This window comes from Curcuma longa, chromosome 9 (assembly GCF_044706935.1).
Source record: "Curcuma longa cultivar G26 ecotype Majalengka, Jawa Barat chromosome 9, ITB_CL_G26_1.1, whole genome shotgun sequence".
NCBI lineage: Eukaryota > Viridiplantae > Streptophyta > Magnoliopsida > Zingiberales > Zingiberaceae > Curcuma > Curcuma longa.
In genome coordinates, this window is record NC_133869.1 from 5,237,917 (window position 1) to 5,264,239 (window position 26,323).

The 26,323-nt window shown below is 39.1% G+C and overlaps 2 protein-coding genes and 2 pseudogenes across 2 annotated transcripts; 3 read left to right on the plus strand and 1 right to left on the minus strand.

Moving 5' to 3' along the window:
• The window catches only part of LOC141834435 (ethylene-responsive transcription factor ERF039-like), a 2,869-nt pseudogene extending 131 nt beyond the window's left edge, over positions 1–2,738 (plus strand).
• Positions 2,739–3,388: 650 nt separating this feature from the next.
• Positions 3,389–16,024, minus strand: LOC141835153 (E3 ubiquitin-protein ligase BRE1-like 1). Its single transcript, XM_074722584.1, has 18 exons — positions 15,560–16,024; positions 13,647–13,808; positions 13,470–13,554; positions 11,984–12,208; positions 11,709–11,876; positions 11,293–11,489; positions 11,124–11,207; positions 10,891–11,010; positions 10,613–10,799; positions 10,382–10,542; positions 10,223–10,294; positions 8,833–8,909; positions 7,984–8,178; positions 5,433–5,505; positions 5,268–5,354; positions 4,204–4,544; positions 3,981–4,143; positions 3,389–3,868 (listed from the first exon to the last, which is right to left on the minus strand). Exons 1-18 carry the CDS (start codon positions 15,671–15,673, stop codon positions 3,737–3,739), a joined length of 2,643 nt encoding a protein of 880 aa, XP_074578685.1. The 5' UTR covers positions 15,674–16,024; the 3' UTR covers positions 3,389–3,736.
• A 514-nt stretch (positions 16,025–16,538) lies between these two features.
• On the plus strand, positions 16,539–18,682 carry LOC141834437 (DNA-directed RNA polymerases II, IV and V subunit 9A-like). The gene is made up of 4 exons (XM_074721777.1): positions 16,539–16,567; positions 16,661–16,736; positions 17,707–17,865; positions 18,599–18,682. The coding sequence occupies exons 1-4, from the start codon at positions 16,539–16,541 to the stop codon at positions 18,680–18,682; spliced, it is 348 nt and encodes a 115-aa protein (XP_074577878.1).
• Positions 18,683–24,917: 6,235 nt separating this feature from the next.
• Positions 24,918–25,946, plus strand: LOC141834339 (GATA transcription factor 4-like; annotated as a pseudogene).
• Positions 25,947–26,323: the final 377 nt, after the last annotated feature.

The window sequence follows — 26,323 nt, forward strand, 5'->3', positions numbered from 1 at the left end:
CAAGATATGACGCTTCTTTCCATCGTCCGTGAGAGCGACGTCTCCTCCTCTTCCACTCCGTCGCCCTCCATTGCCGCCTCTCACCGCCGCCCTCCTCCGAGAAGAGATCCAAGAAACGCGAGGCCGCAGGCGGCGAAAGCGAAACGGCGAGGTCGAGCAGGGACGGGAAGCTGCACCCGAAGTACCGCGGAGTGCGGATGCGGAACTGGGGCAAGTGGGTGTCGGAGATCCGGGTGCCGCGCAAGAAGTCGCGGATCTGGCTGGGGACGTTCCCCTCACCGCCCGAGATGGCGGCGCGCGCGCACGACGTCGGGGCGATGGCCATCAAGGGCCGGGCGGCGGCCCACCTCAACTTCCCCGACCTCGCCGCCGTGCTCCCCGGCCCCGCCACCGCCGCCCCCAAGGACATCCAGGCCGCCGCGGCGCTCGCCGCAGCCGCCACTACATTTGCGCGGCCCCCGTCTGATTCGCCGGCGACCACCTCGACCCTCGACGCCAACGACGAGGCGGCGGTGTTCGACCTGCCGGATCTGCCCCTCGACGACCCGAGAGAAAGCAGCTTCCGCTCACTCGATCGGGGCCGAGTTCCCGATCGAGGAGCCATTCTTGTGGGAGGAGCACGACGACTGGCTCCACACCTCGCATTCCGAAACCCTACAAGCAACTGGGTTTGATCGTTCTCGATGTCTTCTACCACCACTACCATCTCCATTTCTTCTTGCATTCCTCAATAAGCTAAGGAAGCACACAAGCAGCAACTACGTACTACGTTTGTGGAATTCCTCCATTTTATTTATTTTTTATTATTTTTTTCCTCGTACAAAAACTGAATCCGTTAAGTTGCCTTTATTTGCACGACGATGACGTAGTACGTAGATTGATTCTGCCGGGCCGCGATCTTTTTATCGAATAAATAAATTTAAAAAACGTGCGTTTTGACGATACTTTTTAAAAATAATAAAGTATTCGAAAATTCTGTCGCTCTACAAAGTTCGATTTAGATTTTAAAAATTCAAATTCTTAAATCAAATTCAGTTAAATTGAGTTGGGAATTTAAAATTTCATAACTCATTACGCTCCTCCCGAATTCTTATTCTATTAAAAAAATTTAATTATTTTAATTTTTGATCTATTTAATTGATGTATTATTTATTATATTAAAAATTTTTATTTCTTTGATTTCAACTTAAATGGTAGGATTGATTGGATTATTAAATTATTATTATTTCTACTTCAATAAAAAGATAAAATTTATTGTTTCATAATTATTTAGGAAGGGATAAATTAAAAAATTATAGTTAACTATTAAAAAGAGAATATTACCTCAATAAAATTTAACTTTTACCTATTTTAATAAATTTATCTTATATTAATTAATTCAGTTAGGTCTCGAAAACATTACTCATCCTACTTAATATATTCTTTGCAAGTAATAGATCGCACACGTGCTATTCACACGCCACGTGCTTTTTTGTGGCCGCCTTGTGCTCTCGACATAACCGCCAGTATGGATTGACATGGTGTCGAATTAATGCGGCCAACTGTTTCACTATACGATGTGGTACGAGGAGGGGGACCCAAGTCAGGCAGAGGCACTCCATGTGGTACACCTGAACAACGAGCAGTTGATTGGACCCTTCCAGGTGCATGAGACAAGTCGTTAAAGTGATGATTTTATTTTATTTTATCGTAATGAATTATTTTTAGATGTGTCTCGCAAATATAATTAAATCATAAATTATCATATAAAAGATATGAAAATAGAGATCGAATATTTAAAAGAATAATTTTTTAAAGTCATCTTGATTTCCTCTCTCGCAATCATTCTAGGACTGACATTGAGAGACAAACGAGCCCTCGGGCGGAGCCATACTTTTCATCACCCGGGGCTGTAGCTCGGCATCTCCAACGTGAGAAGAAAAAAAAACTTAGATTTAAAGAGAAGAAATTTTTTTTTTAAATGTTAGCTCAGGTATATCGTCGGCATATAGTCCAAGAATTTAGGAGGCAGGGCTGCTCCGCCATTGTTCATTAGAAAAGCTAAGATTTGAGGATGAAATTAATATCTTATAATTAAGAGTGGTGGGGAAATATAATATTTAGATATCTCTAGGATAAAATAATAACAAAAATCTAAAAGGTAATTGAGCGGAGTAAAAAATGGCATTTTAAATTTTTTAAAGGCTTGCCTAGATTATTTTTTTAATAAAAGTAAAAAATAAAAAATATGAGTTGTATACAAAAGTTTGATTAAATTTTGAATGTTTAATAAAGTATAGACGTCTGAAGTGATAATTTAAGATAAATATTGGTGTAACTTGCAAGTGTAGCCTATGGCCCCGATAACCACCATTGATGGGATCGGAGAAAATTAAAAACTAATGAGTCAACGACTAACTTGTTCTAAGCAATTAGAATCATGGTGTTGATGCAATCGGAAAGGTGACGCATTACATTCGAATGATAAGACATAATTAATTTGGATTGTTACTCGTTTCAATTTCAATAACGAGCCAAATAGGATTCGATCATGATTAATGATCATTTGTCTGTTTCAATTATTTACCCATGTATGATGTATCGTCGTGGTCGTCGACATAATAATTGAATTAATTGTAAGTTTTATAATATTCCCAATGCCACCTAATTGAATCCAAGAATCGATTTTTTTTTCTTTTTTGTAGACAACACTTGAGTGTGGTTTTTGTCTCGACCTGGAGCAGGATGTTTATTCATGAACATGAACATAAATGCTAAGGAGAAAAGGATGGCCTCTCGGGGTAATGATGTAGCAGTAAGATATTTAATGATTTACCCAAACATTAGGTCTTTGAATCTCATGTACATTGTAAAATTAATATTTTTCTTCAGTAGTAGAATGAAAAATTTAAGACGTTAATTGTTGAACGCGAAAATATACCTTGATGGCTAGTAAAAAATTAGACTTGAAGATTTACCTTAATGATCGATGAAAAACTTCTATGAAATCAAATCGATCACCTCTAGATTAGTCATGTAGTAAAAATTAATACTAATAAAAAGAATAATAAGAGAGAGAGAGAGAATCGTTGGGGACCAACGTGAACATAATACCAACTATATTCTTTCCCTGATATGGCTTGATTTCAAATCCATCTCAACTACTTATTTTTGTTTTGAGCTTAATAATAATTAAGTTTGTCGGTTAGCTTTATCAAAACTTGTTAATTTGATTTATTTCAAATTTACTTTTTTTTGTAAACCTTGTTAAGTTTAGGGGTAGCTTGAGCTAATAAAAATGTAGTGACATAATTATTTTTATAATTTAGTTAAATCATTAATCTTCTAGCTAGTATGTCTGCATCTATACATATTAAAACCAGGATTACTAAACAACCTGTAGACAAAATTGAAGAATCCACAAGTCTAATTATTAACTACTACAAGTTGACTTACAAAGTAAACACTGTGCCTCATTTCATTGAATTATGAAACAATGGAATGGGATAGGTTGTGAAAGGAACTTTACAATGATTTTAGTAAGAAAACAGGTTCCCCGAAAAGGAGCACTCAGGTTCGACGAGCCGTCTCAGGGCAGACAGCCTAAAGTGCCTTTGACACCACCTACACTGAAGTACATTACAAGAACTACACTTGAAGATACAAAGTTTGATCATATCTACCACCAAGCATCTTTGGCTCGGAAGTGCTTCAATTGGATTCATTCCCCACACACGAAGCAAATACGGTGCCAGGATCATATGTAGATCGGCTTGACATCATTTGGGCTGAAACTCGCTCCGCAAGTTGGGCACTTGCGCTGACGGATGCTAAGTGTTCTTTGGACACACTGATGGCAGAATAAATGGTAGCATTTTGCAATGACAACCTGCGAGCATGACAAGAAAAAACTTAATAACCAATCGACCAGAAGCAAAAAAGACTGAACAGATGATAATATGAGCCCTCATATATACACTCTGATTCTGTAATTGGTTTACCTCCTTTTGCCGATCAAGGCAGATACTGCATTTGAGGATTCCCCTATATTCTTTTACTTCTTGCCGAAGTTTCTCCAGGACAGAACCCTTGGTTTGTGCCCTAAGAGAGGCAGCTTTCCTTGTCATGACTTCTAAACTTTCCTCGGTTCTCTTCTTGTTGTACCTGAGCATTCAAGATTAAATAGGCTATGGACTGAATGTAAAACTACATGTAGTACGTTACCTCTCTTTCTCTAATTCTATCAGCAAATTTGCCACCTCTAGTCGGCTTCCCTCAACCTTGTCTTGAGCACCATCAAGTAATTGTCTCAATTTTTGAGCCTCCATCTGTACCTCCAATAGTCTTTTCTTTGTGTGCTCAAAAGTGGCTCCACTCTGTCGAGCATCCTCGGCAAGTTTCCCAACTTGCTCTGACCACATCTTCAATTGTTCATCCATTTTCGAAGCCTTCAGGTCATATGAATCCATCAACAGTTTTGCTTCTTGTAGCTTTCTGTTCATAGTTTGTATTTCCAAACGAAGTGCTTCCTGCATTTGCTTCTCTTTCATGCCCTCCATCACAAGCTAGACAAAGATTGTAAAATGAAGTGAACAAAAGTAATGTCGAAGGCACAAATATTCAAATTCATGAAATCAGCATGAAACCCTATAGGAAGACAAAAGATAGAATTGGGAACAAATCTTATGGAAGTAACACCAGCATACAACATAAGAATAGTCAGCAGAATCAAATCAGTAGTACTAAAATGTGAATGCTCATATATCATCAAACGAATTTTATACATTGCAGATTGATGTCATCGTTGGCAGCACACCTAAATGTCGTCTCCCTTTTTTTCTTGAAAACAATTTTATAAATGAGAATCAGAAAACACCGAGTTTCCAACTACACAGAAAAATCATGAAAAGGATACTATAATCTTAACCTACAGTACTCCCGATTCTCAAATCCATGAGATCCTCCCTACATTCACTACTAATCCACCTTGCATGGCTAAAATTTAGTCCAACTTCCACTAAAAACAGAGAGCTGCATGGCTGCTTCTTGGATAGATCATCATCTGATAATTACAAATGAAAATAAGAGTAACCGAAAGGCTACATATAAGGTATGGTACACAATTCATGAGTTATCCCCAGAATACTTGGCTATTTATGCACTCTAATGAAGAAGACAATAATCAATCAACACAATTTCTAGCCATAACAGAAAAGCAAGCCCTATATTGCAAGTTAGAAGAATCAGCTTAAAAAATGTTACGAGAATAGTGTAAAATAAACGATTACTTTGATGTTGTAGTCGTCTCTCTCTATAATCTGCTGCAACAAGTGTTGGTTTTGAGTTTGCATATCTTCATACGATTGTCCAATACACTGTGGTGAATAGGCCAAAATCAGTATGCATTTTCTCTCACTGAATTACTGTTCAATCTTTAAAAAGGAAAGAATAACCTCAATTTCGGATAAATATGTTCTTCCTTCCTCATGTTTTGATTTCAGAATCTCAGACAACCTAGCCATATCCCTGCATAAAAATAAGCTGATCATTAATGTGAGAGAGAGAGAGAGAGAGAGAGAGAGAGAGAGAGAGATCTTCAGTCACTAACAACTGCTTCGGTCTGACAAGTAAAGAAGGATTTCAGATCAATTTGGGACAATGATAAACTGCTAAAAAGGAACCAAAACAATGTATATACTTGTATATTTCTGTATATATGTACATAAATACATAAATTTGAAAGTTGATAGTATTTAATATATTTGATTAATTTCGGTATTAAAACTCTTATAATTTTTTTCTCATTTTTTGGTTTAAAACAAAACCACTCGGTCCAGTTCAAGTTAAAAGCTTATCAATTGGATTTAAAAGTTTCCAAATATATTGGTTTAGTTGAGTTGCAAATTCTTTAGTAAACCAATAAACCTTACCGTGCCTGCGCATAGCATACAAACACAAATATCTGTTGCAAACATGGTTGGCAAATTAGGCTGATCCTGGCATGGATCAGACTGGTTTGGCAGCTAGGTCTTGGAGGATCATCCAAATTAGGAAAAAAGAATAGAAATAGTTGAGATTTGCGAATAGATTGATAGAATTATATCAAAGTAGGAAGGAAATGGCAGCTTTGTTCAAAAAATCAATCAATTTCTCGCTGACCCGAAAGATTCAACTCATGAATCTTGCCTGCCAAAGAATAGAAGAACTTTGATTTCGTGAGAACTGAGCCCTGCTTCCACTGGTGGACAGATCAATTACGTGAGAAGATCATTGCAATCCTGCAACCTGCAAAGGAGGGAAGAATTTGGAGAAGCCAGACTACTGGAGCTTTCAAGAGCATCGAAGGTAGATTTAGGGAGAGGAAGAGAAGGTCAATGGTTTTATTGGATCAAAAGGTCATCCCATCCTGTGCCCAGTGCTCTTTGATTTCACAAGGAATCTCGGGATGGAAGAACTGCATGAGCATGGCAAAGGAGAGTATCAGGTTAGAGCGAGAGTGTAAAACGGCAAGGTAAGGCAATCCAAATGGAATATATATTAACTTAATTTAGTTAATAGGTGATACATCTTAATTAATTAAACTATGGTAACTAGGTAAAATTGAGCGGAAAGTAATTTAACTAAGGTTATATTAAATTTGCTTAAACTATTATATTGTGATTTAAATGATGTTCATCAAGTTAATATTTAATGATGTGATTTAATAAATAATGGTATTATTAGTAAGGTTAAAGGGAATTGTTAATTTGTTACTATTTACATATTATGTGATTAGTGTAGTTATGTTATAGATGTCATATCCATTAAATTAATACCATAACAATAAAATAATAGATAAATTTATGCCTAGCATTATTTATTATTTACCTATTATCAATAATATTAGGAATATTGATAATAATAGCCTCTGAACGGTGCGATGGTTAGGCTCACGAACGACAGACCAAACATCTAAAATTCGAGACTTAGTTGTGACAAATTTGCAAGGATTTTCCCTCAAACGGTTAGCGGATCCGAAAATGCTAGTTGTTACGCTAGACTGCCATCTACACTTCCCTGATTTACCCTGGTGGTCAGTGCGAGACTTCCATGAGACCGAGTCGGTCACCTCCAGGATTTCAAGCACCGGATACTTGGAGGCAACTAAAAAAAATAAAAAAATAATAATAGTAATTAAGCTTTTCTTAATTATATTAAAAACTATAATTTCATCAAATAGAAATATTTTTAGTGACAGATTTAAAAATTATAAAATGTTGCAAATTGGTAAAATTCTTTACTATCTGATTGCTCTTATTTATAATATTGTTTAGTTACTTATTACCATTAATATGATAAACTTAATTAACAAGATAACAGATTATTTAAAATCTGATGTATATTTAGATTATTAATCATCTGAAACCACTATATTAATACTTTGACTAATAATATGAAATTACTAATGTGTTGATAAATTTTGTATTAACACGCATGATTTATCATTTAAGTATTAATGTATCATGTTATTAAATACCAGATAACTAGTTCAAAAGGAAAGCATCATTCAAAAACAGGGGATGGGGGGAATGACAGATTATTAGATCTAGTATTTAAGACACTTGAATGTAAATTGTGTAAAAATAGAATGCATGGAGAAGTGTCATGTTTGAAGGAGCATTCAGTTAAAAAGGTGTACATAGATAAGAAAAATATTTAAGTAGTGCAATACTGTAATATACAAATATGTCATAATTTTATGGGAAAATATAATGATCGGTATACTTCTTTCTTCCCTGCCATCCTGTATCAGATATCGCAAGGTTTGCATACAGTAGATAACACTAAGATACTATAATCAATTAGATATTACACAGGCTTAAGAATGTAAATAAACTGGCAAGAGCATGCAAACCTAACTTGGTGCAACCATAATAAAATAGCAACCTGCTCCTACAAATTCTGAAATGCCCACATGTCTACAAATCTTAGGGGTATGGATGCAAGTAACGGAGTACAAGGTACCTCTCACATGTTTCCAACTTCTGCCTCAATTCATCAATCTCAGCTTCAGCAGACGTTAGCATCTTTAGAGATGTTGCTTCAGCTTCAATGGCTGCCTTAACACGCAATTCCAAGTTGTGTTCATCAAGGGATGATTTGAGAGTATGGACATGAGCCCATGCTTTATATTCATTGTCTTTGGATACTATGAGATCCCTACATTAGGAAAGATGATAGGATTAAATACTATTGTTGCTTATATAGAACTTAATGATGAGTGGAAAAAGATTTTTTTCCCCCCATCTAATACAGTAACAATTGATATAGTATGAAGGTTTCATAAAAGAAAGGGATATCTCAGCTGACAAAAGAATAAATTGGTACAGCCAATTATCAACATGATTATCATGCAATTTGCAGTCAACTACATGCATCTTATTGATTGAGCGCCATGCAAGGTCATGACACTATTAATATTCTTATCATTTAAATTATTTTTATTATATTAACTAATGTTTTCTTTAATCATCCTCTATCCTTCAACCTTCCATTCTAAAGGATTCAACTCTTCCAACAATGAAATCATTCACTATAAACGTGCCCATGTCATTTTAAGCTATTTTCACTCATTTTTTCATCTATTGAATTCTAAGCCACTTCTAATGGAGTTACATTGGCACATATTCTCACCAAAATATAATATTAAACCACATGTAAAAAATAAGGAGATTAAGACAAGCAGACTAGAAAAAAATGTGAATTATATTTCCCTAATATGTTTAAGACTATATGTGTGTGTGTGTGTGTGTTGTCTTAAACTTATTCAGGAAATGGGGATAGCAGGATATTTCAATTGTAAAGACAGATAACCTGGAATCACTAGATTCACGTCTATACATCTCTAGGAATAGCTTCAACTCATGATTGGTATCTCTCAAATCTTGGACCTGTATAGACATAAATAAGAAATACTTAGCTACACAAATTTCACATGTAAATACAATTACAAAGAAAAGATTAAATCTCTAATCCTTGCACATTTGATGGATCAACAAGAATAATAAGAAAACATATTACAAAGAAATAGGCTAGTCATAAGCATCAGAAGTCACAGTGAGATTACATGTGAATGGGTGAGCACAAATTTTGAAATATGGAGCTGAGCCAGGGATTTTGTCCCTGGCTCGCTCGAGATAGTGCCGAGCATGCCAAGTAGTACTAGAGATATGCCACAGACCAAAAAGAGGGGATAAGGGGGAAGGAGAGGAGGAAGAAATTGCTTCATTTCAGGATGATGATGAGGAAGGGGGAAGGAGAGGAAGCAGTGGAAGACTCATGGAAATTACAGTGAGGATTTTGTCATCACGTCACTTGCTTTGTCTCAATGCCATCCAGCATTGCTCAGGTTGCGTCGTTGTGTGGAAGACTTGCAGGGTCCAAGCTCCACTTCTTTTTGCTCGTGGAAGACTAATGAAGCCAAAGCTAAAGGCTCCAAATGTCCAACAAGGTTTGTCAAGGGCGCACAAAAGATTCATGATGTTAGGACTCCAATTCCTTTTGGTAATGGAAGATTCAAGGAGTGGCCAACCTAAGGTTTAGGATGTTGTGGCGAGGTTTACTGAGAATTTCGTGGTGTCAAGATGTTCTGCGTGCCATCTGTGGGGACAGAATGAAATGTTTCTCCAATACCAACTGGCATAAAATGAAATTTTAAGCATTGGACACACATATGCATTCAAAGAATAAAAAGAAACACACTTAGCGTCCATCCATTGATTCATTAACTTTCCATAGAGTTTGCTTTAATTCAGTGTTCACTGTGACAATTTAGTAACAGCAGTTTGCAGCATGAAAGTTCTAGCTGGTGCAAAATCAAAAATGTGTTCGTACATTTTTTGTTTTAAGGAGATTTGATAGAATATTTACTTCAAGGCATATTTTCTATTAGAACCCTCGTATTCAAACTTATTTCACTGTTTTTTTATCATGTGTTTTATGAGGGGAAAACACTGGTGTATTAGCAACATAACAGTATTCATTTTTTAACAAAACTTACTGCTAATTTCTTCTTTTATAGGCATTCTCATTTCGAATTACCTCCAACATCAAGTATAGATATCTCATGTTGAACCATGCCGTCTCACATTTCCAGTTAATATCAAAGTCAAAAAGATCAGGCAGAGTTGCAGATCAAGTTCATCAATTCTATCTAGAACCCATAGAAGTGGGAAAAAGAGATTCAAGCCAACACTAATCTTACAGTTGTATGCAGCTGCTTTATTTCAGAAAGTTGTTGAGAAGAATTATTGAATAAAGTTTTAATCTCGTTCTCCTGCAATGATAACATATATCATTCTAGAAAGTTTGATCAATTCACTAAAAAAAGAGAGTTTTGATAATGACATTGATAAGTTGTTACCTTCCTATGCAACATACTAGAAAGGCATTGCACTTCTGCTCTCAGAGAATGAAGGTCGATAGTAGTTTCCTTTTTTTGATGAATTTCACTTTGCATGATCTCCATGCTTTTAGGGAGTGATGCAACGAGTGCCTTGAATTCTTGAATTATCTCTTTCCTACCTGAGAATAACCAACCATATAAGTACTGTCACACCTAAATAAATTAAGACTGAGCAACTTGACCAAATACTTGATCCTCTTGTGGCTGCTTCAAGTTTGGTCTCTAACATAACCCTTTCACCAGCCAATTTCCGCAGAATCTGCTCTAGTTCGGCAATTCTAGACTCAGAAAGGAAAGAGATTGTTCTACCAATATCAGCTATCTCATGTTTCCAATTCACCTCCTTTTCCCACCATATGAAGCTGTCTTTTTCAACCTGTAATAAATATGTTGCAATAAATTTCAACAGACTAAAATGTGAAATGAAATACCAGAACTAACCATACAAACTACCGACCAGTTACCACCTGCAATTTCTCAAGTGAAACCCGGCATTGATCCATTTCATCCTTTGATGTCTTCAGGTGATCACTCAGCAACACAAAAATCTTGGATGAAGATATCTTCTTGAAATCCATCAAAGCATTCTGAAATTTATTATTTTGGAAATGCATGATAGTGTTAAATTTACAACGAAACAAATAATCATTAGCGTGTTACTCGAACTTGACCATAAATTACAAAAGAAAAAAGAACCAACCCGCATATCAGCTACTTTCTTTAGAATATCAATTCTTTCCTCATGCAGTCTCTTTATGTCCTCCAATCGGCTTGAAACCAGACCCTGATAAGCAACTCCAGCACAAATGAATCAATCAAAAAGATTATTCAGAGATTTACACATCAGAAAAGTAAGCACCAATATCTACCGTCAATTCTTTGAGGGAAGATTCCATATATTGCATATCCTTTTTTGCATCCTTCACCTTATTATCTCCAGCAACTTGTTTGTTTCCAAAACTAGGGAAAAGGAAATGTGAATTTTGTGTTGTGACTTTATGCAACTTTAGCTTTGATATTCTACAATTGCTTTCTTCCAATTCCGCAACAGTACTTGCCAACTCCTCTTCATAAAGGTTTCAAGAAGGAACATGTCAACATTAAAGAAGTAGCGGCACTAGGTTACAGATGCATACATTTGCAACATTCATCCAGAGAGACAGTGGAATGTTCGTAAGTTCATAAAGGTATCACAGACAAATTCAACATGTGAAATCCTTTTTCCAAAGTTAAATTCTAAGTTGCAAGACTTTGGAAGGAACTTCAATACTTTCTAAAAGGGTACCTGCTAGTCGTTTGCATTCAGCCTTATTTATCAAATCTACATCTTGGTGGTTTAGGAGATCATCTGCCACTGATCTATGTTTTAAATGAAGATCACCTACAGCCATGAAAAAGTTCCTAACCTCTACCTCAAGGTCTTGAATAATTTTCAGCAATTTTCTCCCAGGTTCTGTGACAAATAAAGAAAAATTATTGAAAGAGAAAAACATCAACCACAGGTCTAACATTAATTGGAGCTACAAAATCACCAAAAGATTGAATAGTGGAGGCTGATACCATCTTCGGGTATAGTCGAAAGGCAAGCAGCAGAAAACACATCATTTACATGCCATACACCATTGAGTAAACTTAAAAGATTCTTCAAGATGCTTTTTGTTGTCAATGGTGTTGCTTGTACATCATCCCGGTTAGATGTAGGAGATGCATCCTCAGAACATTCAGTTGCACCTGTTTCCAAAAGTCTCCTCAAGAAATCTTCCTCTATGGAGAAGGATGCCCCGTCTGAAAATAATATTATGAAAAACTTAAAAGAACCTCAAATTCACTAATAAATAGAAGCAAATGAAGCATTTGATAATTTTCCCACTGAAACCAAAAGGATATTTCTACCAGATTAGTAGCACAATCACAATTTCCCTTCAGATAACTGCCTAGATAGTCCATAAGAACTCCCAAATAAGACCACATCCCACTTTAAGATGTACTTCCTATTTTAAACCTACATTGAATAGCCTCACTTAAAAAAGAAGCAAACAGATCAAGCAAACAAGACACTTCGCCAGAGTTTCTTTAAAGCGGATATCAGACAACTAAACATAATACAAAAGATGTCCAAAAGACTTCTTGATGACAAAGTCACACCAGAGAGAGAGATTTGCACAGCCAGATTACCACAGGACAGATGCCTTGCCACCAACTGATTCATGTAGCCAACCTCAAATAGTTGGTACAAACGTGGCCTGATGATGATAACAATCCAGAAATACAAAAGATGACAGAAGGAGACAATGCTTTTCATTTTTTATGTCTACCCTTTCTCGCTTGACTATCTTCTATTAAGCAAGGGATTTTGCTTTGTGTACAACAAGTTTACAGATATTATACCAGAAAAAAATTGTACAAATTCACATCATGTTCCTGAATGATATAGGTATATCTGAGGTTCTCTTATTTTGCCCATAGATGTTTGAAGAATTAAGCTAAGGTCTTATTCAACAGGAAAGAAATACCTTAACTAAGTCATGAATCTGTTAAGTGGGTACACATCCGCCCAATCTTGACCCAACAACCCAAAGCTTTAACTCAGTCAGACAATTCAATATGCACATACTGTGTATGTTGATGTTGTTGGCACAAAAAGCACAGGGGAAAAAATTGTTATTTGTATTTCATAGCTCAGTGAAAGAATCAACATATACCCTTAGCGAAAGAAACAGATTACTCTTAACAACACACTCTATACACCAATGGAAAAAAAGACAGTTAGTTGAGCGTTTAGTTTGTTAGAAATTAAAAGTGAAAACAAGGGCAAGAAGACAAGAATACAGACAAGAAATGAACAAGATGAATTTGCCTATGCTAGAAATAACTTCCTATTCAATTATTCCTATTGATTAATCAAGCATTAGTTCTTCTCTGAAATACTTCTAATCAGAATCAAAAAGATTAAAGCATAAGTAGTGAACACAATTGCCTAAACTTTCATCAAACTATACATTGCCTAAGTGAAATTAATGAGTATAATATACATTCTACATCTCACCATTGGACAAATGAGAGTGTTTCAAGTGATAAACAGATGTAGATCCACTTGCTGAGGTAGAAAGTGAGTCCAGGTCACAGAGAAGCTGGTAAAAAACCAACTGAATTATTATTAAATGATTCAAACTAGCATTGTTATTCTGAAACATTGTAGCCAATCAAAGTGAAGATTACTAACCCTCTCCCAGTTATTATTTACCAAAAGTAGTGTGTCCTCATGTGTCTTCTGTTTCTCTTTGAGCTGATGAAATTTATTTTCAAGAGCAAGATACTCAAATTTCTGAGCTTCTAATTGTTCAGAGAGCTTCTGATTCTTGTATTTCAACACAGCAACATCAAGCTACAGAAAATAAATAATTGTGAATGTTTAAGAGACATATCAGGATGTCATGCAGTTGTTATCCCTGGCCTCACAGGAAAACAAAAATCTCACTTTATCTTTTAACATGAAATACAAACAGAGAGAGAACAACAACAAACAACACATCAGTCTACTTCCGCCAATAAAAAGTAGAAAAAAACATTAGGTCAAATACTAATTTAATCAAGGTCATGTATTTGTGAAAGACTGTAAATCCCTAATGTGTAAGTGGGGGTTGAAGTAGAACAATCTTAGTAAATCAAGCCTACCAGATCTTGAATAAATCATGGTTGTGGGTAACGTCATATCAATATCGGACATTCAATAACACTAAGTATCAGCAGGCATCAGATCAATAGACTTGATAGAATCAGAATGGATAAGAAAAAAAATCAAACAAGAAAAGATGAAATAACAAAAAACATGGAATAAAAAAAAATAAAGTTGCTTAATGTATGAGATAACAAAAGATGTTCAAAACCCTAAGAATGTATGTATGTACAATAAGTTATATCACCCACCACATTTCAATTTCATTTGGAACATAGAAGGAAAATATTTAGTGATTTTTATTTTGAGCTTACCTCAGAAAATTAATAATAACAGTTACACATATGATCATCAATATCACAGTTGTATTTGGTGGTGAAGCATAAAATTTTAAGGCGGGTATTAGATCAATAAAATTGGTAGAATTGAAATCAATAAGAAAATATGCAAGAAAAAGAGAATAAAATAAAATAATATTTTTAACATATGAGATATCAAAAAATGTTCAAAAATATAAGAATGAATGAGATGTTGTATCACCCACAACCTTTTCAAGTCCATTTCAAAAAAAAAAAGGAAAATATTTAAAGATTTTATTTTAAGTTTATCTCAGAAAATAAACAATAAGATAGTCATGTATTTGATCATTAATATCATGTGCTATTCTACGATGAAGCGTAAAATTTTTCCCATTGTCATGATGGCAAGCATGGAAATGAATAGGAACTCACAGAACCCTCATTCTCTTTTCAAAAATTCTCAACTTGAACCTATGGATTTCTACTGAATCAATAATAAATAGCAAAGATGCACAACTTGAGAAGAGTCATTTCACTGAGAAATGAAAAGGTGACAAATGTCTACAACTTCCTAGTCTATCAACCTCACACATATTTGATCCCTCTTCCTTTAGTTGTAATTGATACTGCAGTAGATTTATTGACGACCATGGAAAAATGATTAGGAATTCATACGACCCTCTTTCTCCTCTAAAAAATTCTCATCTCGAACCTATGGATTTCCACTGAATCAATGATTATAGCAAAGATCCACAGCTGCTCGAGAAAAGAATCATTTCACTTGAGAAATAAGAAGGTTGAATGACTTCAAATCCTAGTCTTTTGTATCCACATATATTCGATCCCTCTTCCTTATAGTTGTAAGTGATCCTTCCAAGTAGATTGAATTAGCTGTCAAATACGGCACAGAACCTGAACTAACAACAAAAAAGTCAACATAATTGGATTACTACAACCCACAATGTGTTGAAAAAAAACAAGCGAAATAACAATATGGATTAATCCATTCTTTCCCATTAATTCCGGCAACATATTCAATATAATGGCCTAATCTCAGTTTGAAATAAAAACAACAATAGATATTGACTCAGAGATAATACTTATTTGAAAAAAAAATAAGTAAAAAATGGGGAACAAACTTATGTAGCGCAGTGATCGCACCTTCTTGTCATCAGAGCGAGGTGAAAAAGGCTGCTTCTTGGTGGCACCGGCGCTAGTGGGAGATATGGGCCCGAAATGCCGTCGCTTCCTCTCTGGCTCCCCGGTGCTTCCCATGACCCGAACACCTAGCAACAGGAAACCCTAGACAGTAGCTCCACCCTCACACACATACACCGCTCCCTATCTCAATTTCCAGAGAAATCAAGGTAGAAGAGGGCGTTCCTCGATCAAGACTAAGCAATCGAATCCGAACTGACGGATCGCATAAATATCAAACAAAAGGGGGGAAACCGGCAGCGCAACACGCTAGCGACAGACGAAAAGCCGGAGGTGGGGATCTTCGGAAGCAAGACGTGATCTTTGGCTGCGGCGCGGGCGGCTGTCGGATCGAGGCGGGGGAGGAGCAGCGATCGGCGGATTGTTTGGGAAGGAGAGAAGAAGAAAGGGGGGGAGCGGCGCACGGGAACAGCGAAGGGGAGACAGAAAAAAAAAACACGAATATTTAAAAATAAAATTATTTTATAGACTTCAACTGTGGATTATGCGAGCCCGGAAGACGCAGGGGCATATTCGTCTTTTCAGTGAACAAGAATGTGCGTGGGAACCACTTTTGCCGACGCGGACCCACGCACCACGTGTGTTGTCGAGTCACCCGCCCGGTGAGCGGTAGCTTTAAGGATGGCAAAAATGGGATATTCGGAGAATCCAATGGGTATAGTTATACGATTAGAATGTCACGCATTTGGCACGTGAGATGATCCACGTAATCGGCCCAAAATGCAGACGAGGGGCCCACTAAGATTTTCCTTGCTCTTCGGCGTTCTCGAAATCACGCCAACGACGCGTGCCCCCGCTCTGCCTATATAAGACCCGCCGACCTCTGAGTTCGAGTCCTGAATGAAAACTGATCTCGAGAGGCGAAGGTTTTGGTGCCGATCGCGAGGCCTGCCGCCTTCCTCTCCTCCCGGCGTCAACGACGATGAGTGCCATGAAGTTTTGCCGCGAGTGGTACGCGCGCTCTCCTGCTGTTCTTCCTCTACTCTTTCGCTTAACGCTGATACGTTTTCACTCTTCTTCCTTCGGCGCCTTCTGCGCTCGCAGCAACAACATCCTTTACCCGAGGGAAGACAGGGAGCGGAAGATCCTCCTCTTTGCCTGCCGGAACTGCGACTACCAAGTGTGCCTCTATGCGTCTGTTCATCCTTTTTCGCGCTCTTTGATTGATCGTTCCCTTTGGCGTCCTTTGCCCTTCTTGCACACTAGGGTTTTGCTTTCGGGGCTGTAACGGCATCTTACTTTTAAGTTTTCTGGTCGTCTCTTGGCATCCTGGCCAGTTTCGCTCTTTATTCTCCGGATGTATGTCAAGTTCGGAACTTTAGCGTTTTGTGTCCGTGATTCCATGAGCATTGACGGACGATAGGGCATAGAGAGGTCGGACCTTGGACTACGTGGAGTAGGATTAAATCGTCATATTACCAGTTGCGAAGCTAAGGATTTGTTGTAATTTGGGACCAATTTGGCTATACAGAGTCGATGCAATTTTTTGCTTGGATTGGGTAGATGCTTAGAAGCCAATGGGACATCAACGAACGACAGCAATTTTTATCATCAAAGACCAATTGTTTCTATAACTTCTTCGATTAAAGGCACTAACAAACCTTCTAATGCTCTTTTGAATATGATGTTTTCCCCAAAAAATACATGGATATTTGAAGATTCCCACAATCTTTTCTTTTTAATGAAGGAATTATATAGCCTTCTAATTTAGATATTTTAAGGTATTGCAATTTCCTCAATCTGTGTAGATTCTAACTATTCGAGGTTAGGTACATGGATTTTATACTCAAATGGACTTGTCTATGTGTTGCTAGTTATTTGTATGTGCTAGAGTTAAGTTGTCTATTTTATGCAATTGCTTATGCTTATATTGTTTGAATCTTAAAACTATATGATAACACTTATTACACATGTTAAATTTACTTATAGTTGTAAGATTTGCAGTCCAAGTTCTTCAAAACCGGAGAAAGTATGTTTCTTATTGATTAATACCATTTCTTCAGCAGCATGTATTGTACTCCAACCAATTTTAATTAGCTTTATGCAAAATCTTCAATATGTTTAGCTTTTATTTGTTCTTCCAAATGCAGGAGGTAGCTGAGCGTAACTGTGTCTATAGAAACGTGGTACATCATTCTGCAGGTGAACGCACTCAAATCTTACATGATGTAGCATCTGATCCAACTCTTCCTCGCACAAAGACAATGAGATGCACCCAGTGCAATCATCCTGAAGTTGTATTCTTCCAGGTCATAAATTTCACATCCCTAGAGAATGCACAATTTTGCTGTTCTTAGATTTTGTTTGCCATAATATTGGATATCTTGGTGCATTTGTGTCTTCAAATGGAGCGAAACATCAAGGTCCATACGCATAAATTGGCAAAACATTAATTCCTTTTTCATATATTTTTTTTGTTTTCTATTTGATTCTAAATGGATAGTTGAGAAAACATGCGTACCAATCAAACTATAAAAAGTCTACTCTTATGCTGAACTTAGAAAGGATAGAGTTATGTTGTTAGAATGGATGCTGATGTGTTGTGGGAATGAATGATCGTGTCCCTACCATCCTGACACAACTGTGTATGTTCCCACACCACTAGTTATTGCTTCTATTGAGCTATTCTTTTGTCTTATGTTTGCACCATTTCCTTTTCTCCTTCATTTTATACAAGTTAACGGCTTTCCCATTCACATTTGATAGTAAAAAGGTTCTTACCATTTGAATAATTTTTTGGTCTTGCGAACGATGGGTCCCTACAATGTCAAATCTTTATCGACAATGCTCATTGTACAGATTCGAATCCCCCTTGAACCTGCTCATTTATCAGTTAGCCAAACAATTAGGGTCTAAATTGGATTATCAGATATGCTAAAGTTAGCTCATCTTCAAATCTTTATGATCTAGATTCCATTTTTTAAATCAGTTTGGTCAGTTAATAATTCGGTATTGGGCCTCAGTTTAAGGGTTCATGTGCAGGCTGCTGCCAGGGGAGAGGAAGGTATGACTTTGTTCTTCGTCTGCTGCAACGCGAATTGCGGTCACAGGTGGAGAGAAAACTGAGACAATAACCATTTGCAATGGCAATGGCAGCGATGGTGTTGATACTATTTGTTCGGTATCGTGATTTATCTCTTTTTTGTAACGATGATGATGATGATGATGCCGTTCATTTTGAAGCACCTTTTTATATTAACTGAAATATAATGCGGATTTCCAGTGAATAGCTGATAGCTTCGCATTCTAACACTTATTTCAGACTTCTTCACGGTTAAAAATTATTATTTTGCTAGCTATTTTGGAGCAAGAGTTGGCTTCGTCTTGTTTTAAGTAGAAATCGGTCTTTTTTTATTTTTTACAAAATTAGTCTATTTACTAAATGATTTAATTTACATTGATTTTATTAATCTCAGTAATTGGATAGTATTATGATTTTTTTAAAAAATAATTATATATCATGTATAAAAAACGTAATGTACCAACCTAGAACTGCTTCATTCGTTGGGCCAGGCCTTGATATGGATCGGGCCATGAAGAATGATCTGGCACAGCCCACGAACCCCCCTCTCTCCTGCCATAAACCTAACCAACTCCTCTCTCTGGCACGCGGGCGTTTCCTCTTCGAATGGCTTCCACGAACTGTTTCAGATCCTTGCGCTGCCGCATTCCTGTCTCTTCTTCCCTTCGTTCACTCGCTATCAGATCCAGACCCGTTGCATCATCTGCTTGCTTCGCCGGTGGCGGCCTGGCCGATCCCCCGTGTTTCATTGCTTTCTGTTCAGTTCTCTCCGGTTGCTGCATCATTGCCATTTCTGTCGGGTGATATGATGAAGGCTTCCTGTGGAATTGAGGAGCTGCGGCGGGTCTCTGTTCCCGTTACACAGCGAGGTGGCGGTAGAGAGGCTGACGTCGCGTGTGAGGACGACGTACTGCAGCGACCGGTCGCTCGCACAGGGAATCCTCTGCCGCACCTCACCTGGACCCTAGTGTTGTGCTCTAACTTTTTGCCTGTGAGTAGCTCTGCTTAGTTTGTCTACTTACTCTGCATCCTTTCGATTTATGCTCGTTTAGTTGAAACTTTTGGGTTGGCTATGTTTCGACGTGAAACTTTTGTATCCTCTTTTCCTTTCTTTTCAACGTTTCGAGTGAATAGATTATGTGGCAGCTCGACTTGGAATTGCCTTTAGCATTTCACAGTTATAATTATGGACTGTGTGTTTCAGCAATCATACAATAAAAATTAGGTTCATCAAGTTGTAATGTTGTCTGTGTAAAAATTCTTCATTTTTTCCTTCCGTAAGATATCTTAGAATAGCCTCTTTGAGATTTTTAGTGTGGATAACAATTTATGTATTTGGATAATCAATACTTATCCCTGTTTGATCAGAACCCTTGTGATCGTTGCTCTTTGTTTTCTTAAATGCTGAAAATAAGTGATCACTTCATCTCACATATTGCATCTTCCCCTACACTTTGTGTTAATCTTCTATATACAATTGGCTTGGGGTACTAAACCCCAGTGCCAACAAACCATTGAGTTTGTGATTGTGGTCCAGTATGCCTGCTGTGAGCTCCGATCAAGCGCCTCTGATAATGTTGATGCCGGTGCATAGATGACGTGACTCTTTCTCTAAGGTAAGAGCCAGGAGTCAAAGGGGAGTCAAGCATATGGCTGATTTGACAGTGTTGGTCAAGTGGGTCAATGCCCATATTTTGTCTCTTGTGGATTCATGATCAAGGGGCTCTTGTTCCCAAGGCCCATAAAGAGCATTTATGAAGTTGTCATAGGGAAGGTCCTTGGACTTCTTTTTCCTGCACATAATGCTAAAAGGAAGCAGAAGGAAAGGACAGATGTCAGATCTGGTCTCCTCATACGTCTACATAATGGAGAGCTCTAGGAAAGAGGGGGGGATTTCTTCTTCTTCTTGGAAAGGGGTAACGGGCTCTTCTCCCAAGAGGGGGATCTTTTCCTTCTTCCTCAGCTTCGGCTCTCTTCTTTCGGGAGGAGGGCTGCTACTTTTTTGGGTGTTCTTCCTCTTCTTCCAAGGGAGGGCACTTCTTCTTCTGGACAGGCTATGCATTTCAGGTTCGGACCTCTTCTTCTGAGAGGAGACTTTTCTTCTTCTCCCTCTTGGAGAGCTGGTTTGATTTTCTAAACTCTTCTTCTTCTTCTACATTTTCATTTTTCCTTTCACGGAATACTGACTTGAGCGTCGGAGGGGCTTGTCGGGACTTCCCGGCACCCAGTAATCCGTTTGTTTCCTTATGATCTTGCAGGCCCTCGTCTCACCGGGGTTCACCAAGGTTGAGGTGGCATTTCCTTGACTAGTGGGTGGACTGTCGTCGATTTTTGGCCGGAACAAATGTGAATGCAGATCCTAAGACGTATAAATACGACTCTGAGAGACATGGGATGAGACCTTTTTTTTTTCTTTTGTGAATAGTGATAATACAGAGTGAAAGTTTAACATGAAGAGAGAAGCTCCATCTTCTTCACAACATTCACCTCGACAACCCACTCTGCAGTTCACTCGGCAACCTACCTTGGAATTCACCTCAATGACCCACCTTGGAATTCACCTTTGTGACCCACCTTGGAGCTCGCCTTGACAACTTGCCATGGAGTTCACCTTGCTTGGGATTCATCTTGGCAACTCACATTGGAGTTCATCTTGGCAACCTACATTGGAGTTTAAGTCAACAACTCACCTTGGTGTTCACCTCGACAGCTGACCTTGGGGTTCACCTCAACAGCTGACTTTGGAGTTCACCTTTGCAACCCACCTTGGAATTCACCTTTGCACCCACCCAGGGGTTTACCTCAAAAACCCACTTCGGAGTTCACCATGGCAACCCACTGTGACTGACTAACTTATCTGGTTTTCATTTTAGCCTGGCTTCGCTTGCCAATCAACCATCTCTACCTTGGCCATCTTTTCATCGATATTCCTCCAGTTCGACCCTACAATAAGCCTGCTCTAACGATGAGGTTGGAAGACTCACATCAAATGTTAAGTTAGGCCATTAACAACTATTACTTAGAATTCATTTCCATGTGAAATTAAGACTAACTTCTGTGATGAAATTACATCTAGGATGGTTGAAAGAAAAATAGGAAGAGAAGGATTTCCAAGGGCAACCCTATATATATTTATAGAAATGATCTGCATTTTGTATATGCATTCTGAGCATTTGATACAAAATGCTTATATGCTTGGTCATTGTTATCATCTTAAATGAAATCCAATTTCATCTCTAATGTCAGTTTATAGTTGTATGCCATGTTTATTTTGTAAATTGCTTTGTCTTTTGATTTTGATATCTAAATTGACTTACGTTATTTATCATGCTAAAGCTTCACTTAAATATGTGCCGAATTAGGTATGAAGCATTACTGAACTACTGGTTGGCAGAAGTTCTATTGTAATGTTGCTTGTATGTGTGAAACTAATCTGATCTAAAAAAACAACAAGATTCGTTTTCAGAAAAAAAATATATAAAAAGGTACTAGAATAGTTTTGACCTTGTAGACATTCTTGTCTGAGTTTTCACCCTTATCATATACAAAGGAACTATGAAGTAAATGAAACTGAAAGTTATCCTCCATGTAGTTTATTCTGATCAGCAAATTGGATATCTTGTTGTTGAAGGTGGTCTTTTGTGCTTTATGTTAGGCTTCTTGGTTTTGCCTGCAAACAGTTTGCTGTAGAAATTAGTATGTGAATGTTGAATCTTGTTATTGATGGTGATAGCTTTTTAACTTACTATTCTGTTTAGATCGAGGATGATTTCTGATTATCGAAACATAACATCTTTCTTGTTCATTATCGTTCTTGGTCATTTCTCGGTAGTCTTGCCTATGAATTTGGGGTGATAATCATACCTATCATGTTTTTGAAAGAATAAATCTTAGGTATAGGATATCTAGGATAGTCTCTGGCTGCCAATGAAAAGTTCCTTGAAACTAACTCATTTTGCACGAACTAGATATTAAATAAAAACACCCGTATCTTTTTCCAATACTAATTGACTGACCCTATACCTTGAACTCTCAAGACTTTTAAGTAGAATACCTCAAGTATATATCCACCAAACACCAAACCAGTATTAGAATACTTTGGGCATTTTATAATGCTAAGAGCTTATGGTTGGTTTATCGGAAATTTATTATATATGTTGTATAAGATAGTATAGCTTAGATTTAAGCCAAACTGTCATTTTTGAGATCAGATAGACTGTACTTGATATAATGTGCTTCATCCATTTGTTAGTTGTTTAGGGGTTTGGGAAAAAAGTCCAAAAATGGCTTGCCATTCTTTTTCTTCAAAATTGGGATGAATGAACACTCACCCCCAATAGAATGAAAAGTTTATGTATCCTAGTTAGATAAACATGATTTATGATGATACACTATCATTTAATTTTCACCTTTTTACTCCAAAAGTTATTTTTTGGATTGTTTGACTATTTACGTGATACAACCAGAGATGGGTGAAATAAGGATATCGTCAACAATTTCAAGGTCTCTTAACCTTCGATGAACTTCATTGCCATTCGCGCAAGCTTTTGAGAAACCTCACTAATATTGATCCTTTGTTCAATTATGCAGTTCGGATATACTTCTCCATATCGGTTCACTTGTTGCCGAAGAAGCGTTGTTCTTTCCTCCGTCGGCTTCTCGTGTGCATCCGTTATGCTACTTGTTCTCCAGTATGCTTCTAATCGTCGAAATATCCCTGAGCTTCTAAAATATTTGGTGCAAAACTTGATGTGCCATCACAAGCATTGGTCGATTGTTGTGCGCACGATAAGGTACATTAGAGATATTGTATCAAGCCCTCTCTTTACGTTACTTCTTGAACTGTTAGATTCGTTTGACTTCATGAAACTCAGGAAACCAAAGCTGCTGATGTGCGTGGCGTACGATGACGGTCAACGCTTAGGTGAATGTCGACGTCCCATGCATCGTAATTTGTTCATGAAACCAGCTCATGGCCAGTCAATTGTTAGACTTTTTAACTCAGTGACAGACTTTTTAATTCTTCTTCACTGAATTCAAGTAGATTCCTTTGATTAATTAGCCACCTTGTTAACATAAATGAACTCGTTTCGTTAAAAGGCAGGCCATCTGACGGTGACCACGTGCCAGTGGACCCGGCGCCCAGCGAACGCGCACTTTCCCTGCACCTGTCGGCGAGGCCATCGACACGTGGCGAAAGCAACTGCCACGTGCTCCGCTTCGAACCGAGCCCGCGTCACACTGTTCACCAATTCGCTACCGCCGACACCGACTCCGGTGACAGGTAACTGCGGTGGTCACCCCACCTCCCGATTAAGGACTTACTGCTTCCCAATTTTATTCACTGATCAGTTCGCGACGACGACAGTTAGCGAAAGGGCATCACGTGCAGGCGATTATAGAGGAGTGGCGCACGAGCCGGCACGTGAGGCGGAGTGGGTGGGATGAATGGATTCCCCCTCCCCCACCTCGGGATCCCCATCCGCTTCACGTGATTCGATGCTCCCTTCGACTTTTTCTTTTTCACCTTTTTTTTTGTCATCTTCCCCGCCTCATCCGACGGCTGACGAGCCCTCTCGACGATGCAGGATTACAAAACGAGGAGCAGATGATCCGGGACCGTACTGGGGGCCGGACGCCGAGCCGGCGGGCAGTGCGACTCCGTGTCCGGTCGATGTCCTTCATCCGGTCGAACCGGCGAACCACCAACCTTTTTCTCTTTTTTTTTTTACAGTTAACCCTATGCTCTAAAGGCAAAAGATGAAGGTGCAGCGGTGGTCCCTACGTCGTCCGACACCACACATGCGTGTCTCACTGGCTACTGGCCTTTGCCCACTACGACACCATGCTTCTCATCATCTGACATACGACGGCCTCACACAGCCGCGCTGCTTCGGACAAGAACAGCAAATCCTATCTGCGGCGGCGGTAACTGCCCCGAAATCACGTAACGGTAAATAAACGATTTTTACTGCATGCATGCAGCGTACGCCGGGTGGCGAGAGGAGATATTCATATACGTACGTACTCCCCCTCAGTTAGCACATGAGATAGAGTACTTTGACGAGCGGAAGAAGATGGATGGATCGAGTGCAATGGCCTCTCATTAGCCATTTCTAGCAGCTACTTTATCGGCTTCTTGCATGCCACTATTATTTATATTATTATAGTTGTGGCTGCTCACATCGTGTCTCCCTCTTCATTATTTGTAGCAGAGTTGCTGTGCTCAGTGAGTACCGTCGCTCTCCTCTCTCTCTCTCCCTCTTCATTTTCCTCCTCATGGCTAAGGAATGGGAGATGATGAATTTGACAGTGGGGATGGGAATGACATCCAGTCCAGCTGCTGCACCATTTGCTGCTGCTGCTGCTGCTTCGCCGGTGACGACGTGCCTCTACGGCACAATTCCTCCCATCGTAGACGAGCTCCTCGACTTGTCGTCGTCGCATCATGACGACTGCTTTCCGTCTGCGGAGGGGGCTGCGCCAGGAGGGCCGGCGTCGTTCTCTGAGTTCAAACCTCTTCAGGCTCCCAACTCCTCCTTCGATCTTTACATTCCGGTGAGTGATCGTCGTAAACCAGTGCAACTTCGGGTGCAATTTAGGCATAGTGCTGAAGAGATTTGGTGCTAATTATGCAGCAATGCGAGGACGCGGCGGAGCTGGAATGGCTGTCGAGGTTCGTGGACGACTCCTTCTCCGACGTGCCTTGCTATACTTCCGGCCTGGGGGGAGTAACTGCGGCTGCGGCCGCCGTTAAGCGGGAGCCGCCGCCGCAGAGTAGGGCGGAGCAGTCGTCCTCTGTTTCGGCCGCGTGGTCGTCGTTGGTGGTCGGGACAGCGCAGAACGCGTCGCCGTCGTCCCCGTCGTCCTCGTCGTCGTCTGAGTTCCCGCAAAAGGCCAGAAGCGCTGAGAACGCCAGGAAGGGAGGATGGAAGGGGAAGAAGGGGCGGCGGTGAAGGAAGCGCAGGGGGCGTACGGCGCTGCTCGCACTGCGCGTCGGAGAAGACGCCACAGTGGCGGACGGGGCCGCTTGGACCCAAGACGCTGTGCAACGCCTGCGGAGTGCGGTACAAGTCCGGGCGGCTGGTGCAGGAGTACCGACCAGCGGCGAGCCCTACCTTCGTGCTCTCCCAGCACTCCAACTCCCACCGCAAGGTCATGGAGCTCCGCCGCCAGAAGGAGATGCTCCTCGTAGGCCGCCGCACCCAGCAGGAAGGCGACGCCTCCTCCGCCATCTCGGAGTTCATCCATGGCGACTATGCCATCAGCTGAGCGCCGTCTCCTCTCACCTGCGGCGGTCGTCGGTAGCGAATTCCACCTCTCCTCTGCATTAATTAATTAATCAAACTAAAAAAGAAATCCTATCTTGTTTCTTAATTAATTGTGCCCCGCCAATTAATTCTTATTGGATCGGAGTCTCCGTGATGAAGATTCGCAGGAAATCAGTTGGTCAAGATCTTGTTAATTAATCTCTCTGTTTTTATTTATTTTTAGATTATTTATTCATTTTTTTAAGCTGTGCAAAAAAGTAATATGTAATAAAATAAAATAAATAGGTAAAAGAAATGGTGATTAATGGAGGGATGAGAAGGCACGTGACGTGTCTGCCACCCTGACAAGAAAGATAAAAGAAAGCTTTCTGGTCACATGAGGTGTGGAATGGGAATATATATATATATTATCAA

Bases quoted from the DNA above. Each gene is read 5' to 3' on its own strand.
- LOC141834437 (XM_074721777.1), top strand. From the start codon at position 16,539: ATGAGTGCCATGAAGTTTTGCCGCGAGTG. The intron at 16,568-16,660 runs GTACGCGCGCTC...CTGCGCTCGCAG, and splicing joins ATGAAGTTTTGCCGCGAGTG to CAACAACATCCTTTACCCGA. The intron at 17,866-18,598 runs GTCATAAATTTC...GTTCATGTGCAG, and splicing joins CTGAAGTTGTATTCTTCCAG to GCTGCTGCCAGGGGAGAGGA.
- LOC141835153 (XM_074722584.1), bottom strand. From the start codon at position 15,673: ATGGGAAGCACCGGGGAGCCAGAGAGGAAGCGACGGCATTTCGGGCCC. The intron at 11,208-11,292 runs GTAGATATTGGT...GTTGCTTATCAG, and splicing joins CTTCCCTCAAAGAATTGACG to GGTCTGGTTTCAAGCCGATT. The intron at 11,011-11,123 runs GTTGGTTCTTTT...AATAAATTTCAG, and splicing joins AGAAAGTAGCTGATATGCGG to AATGCTTTGATGGATTTCAA.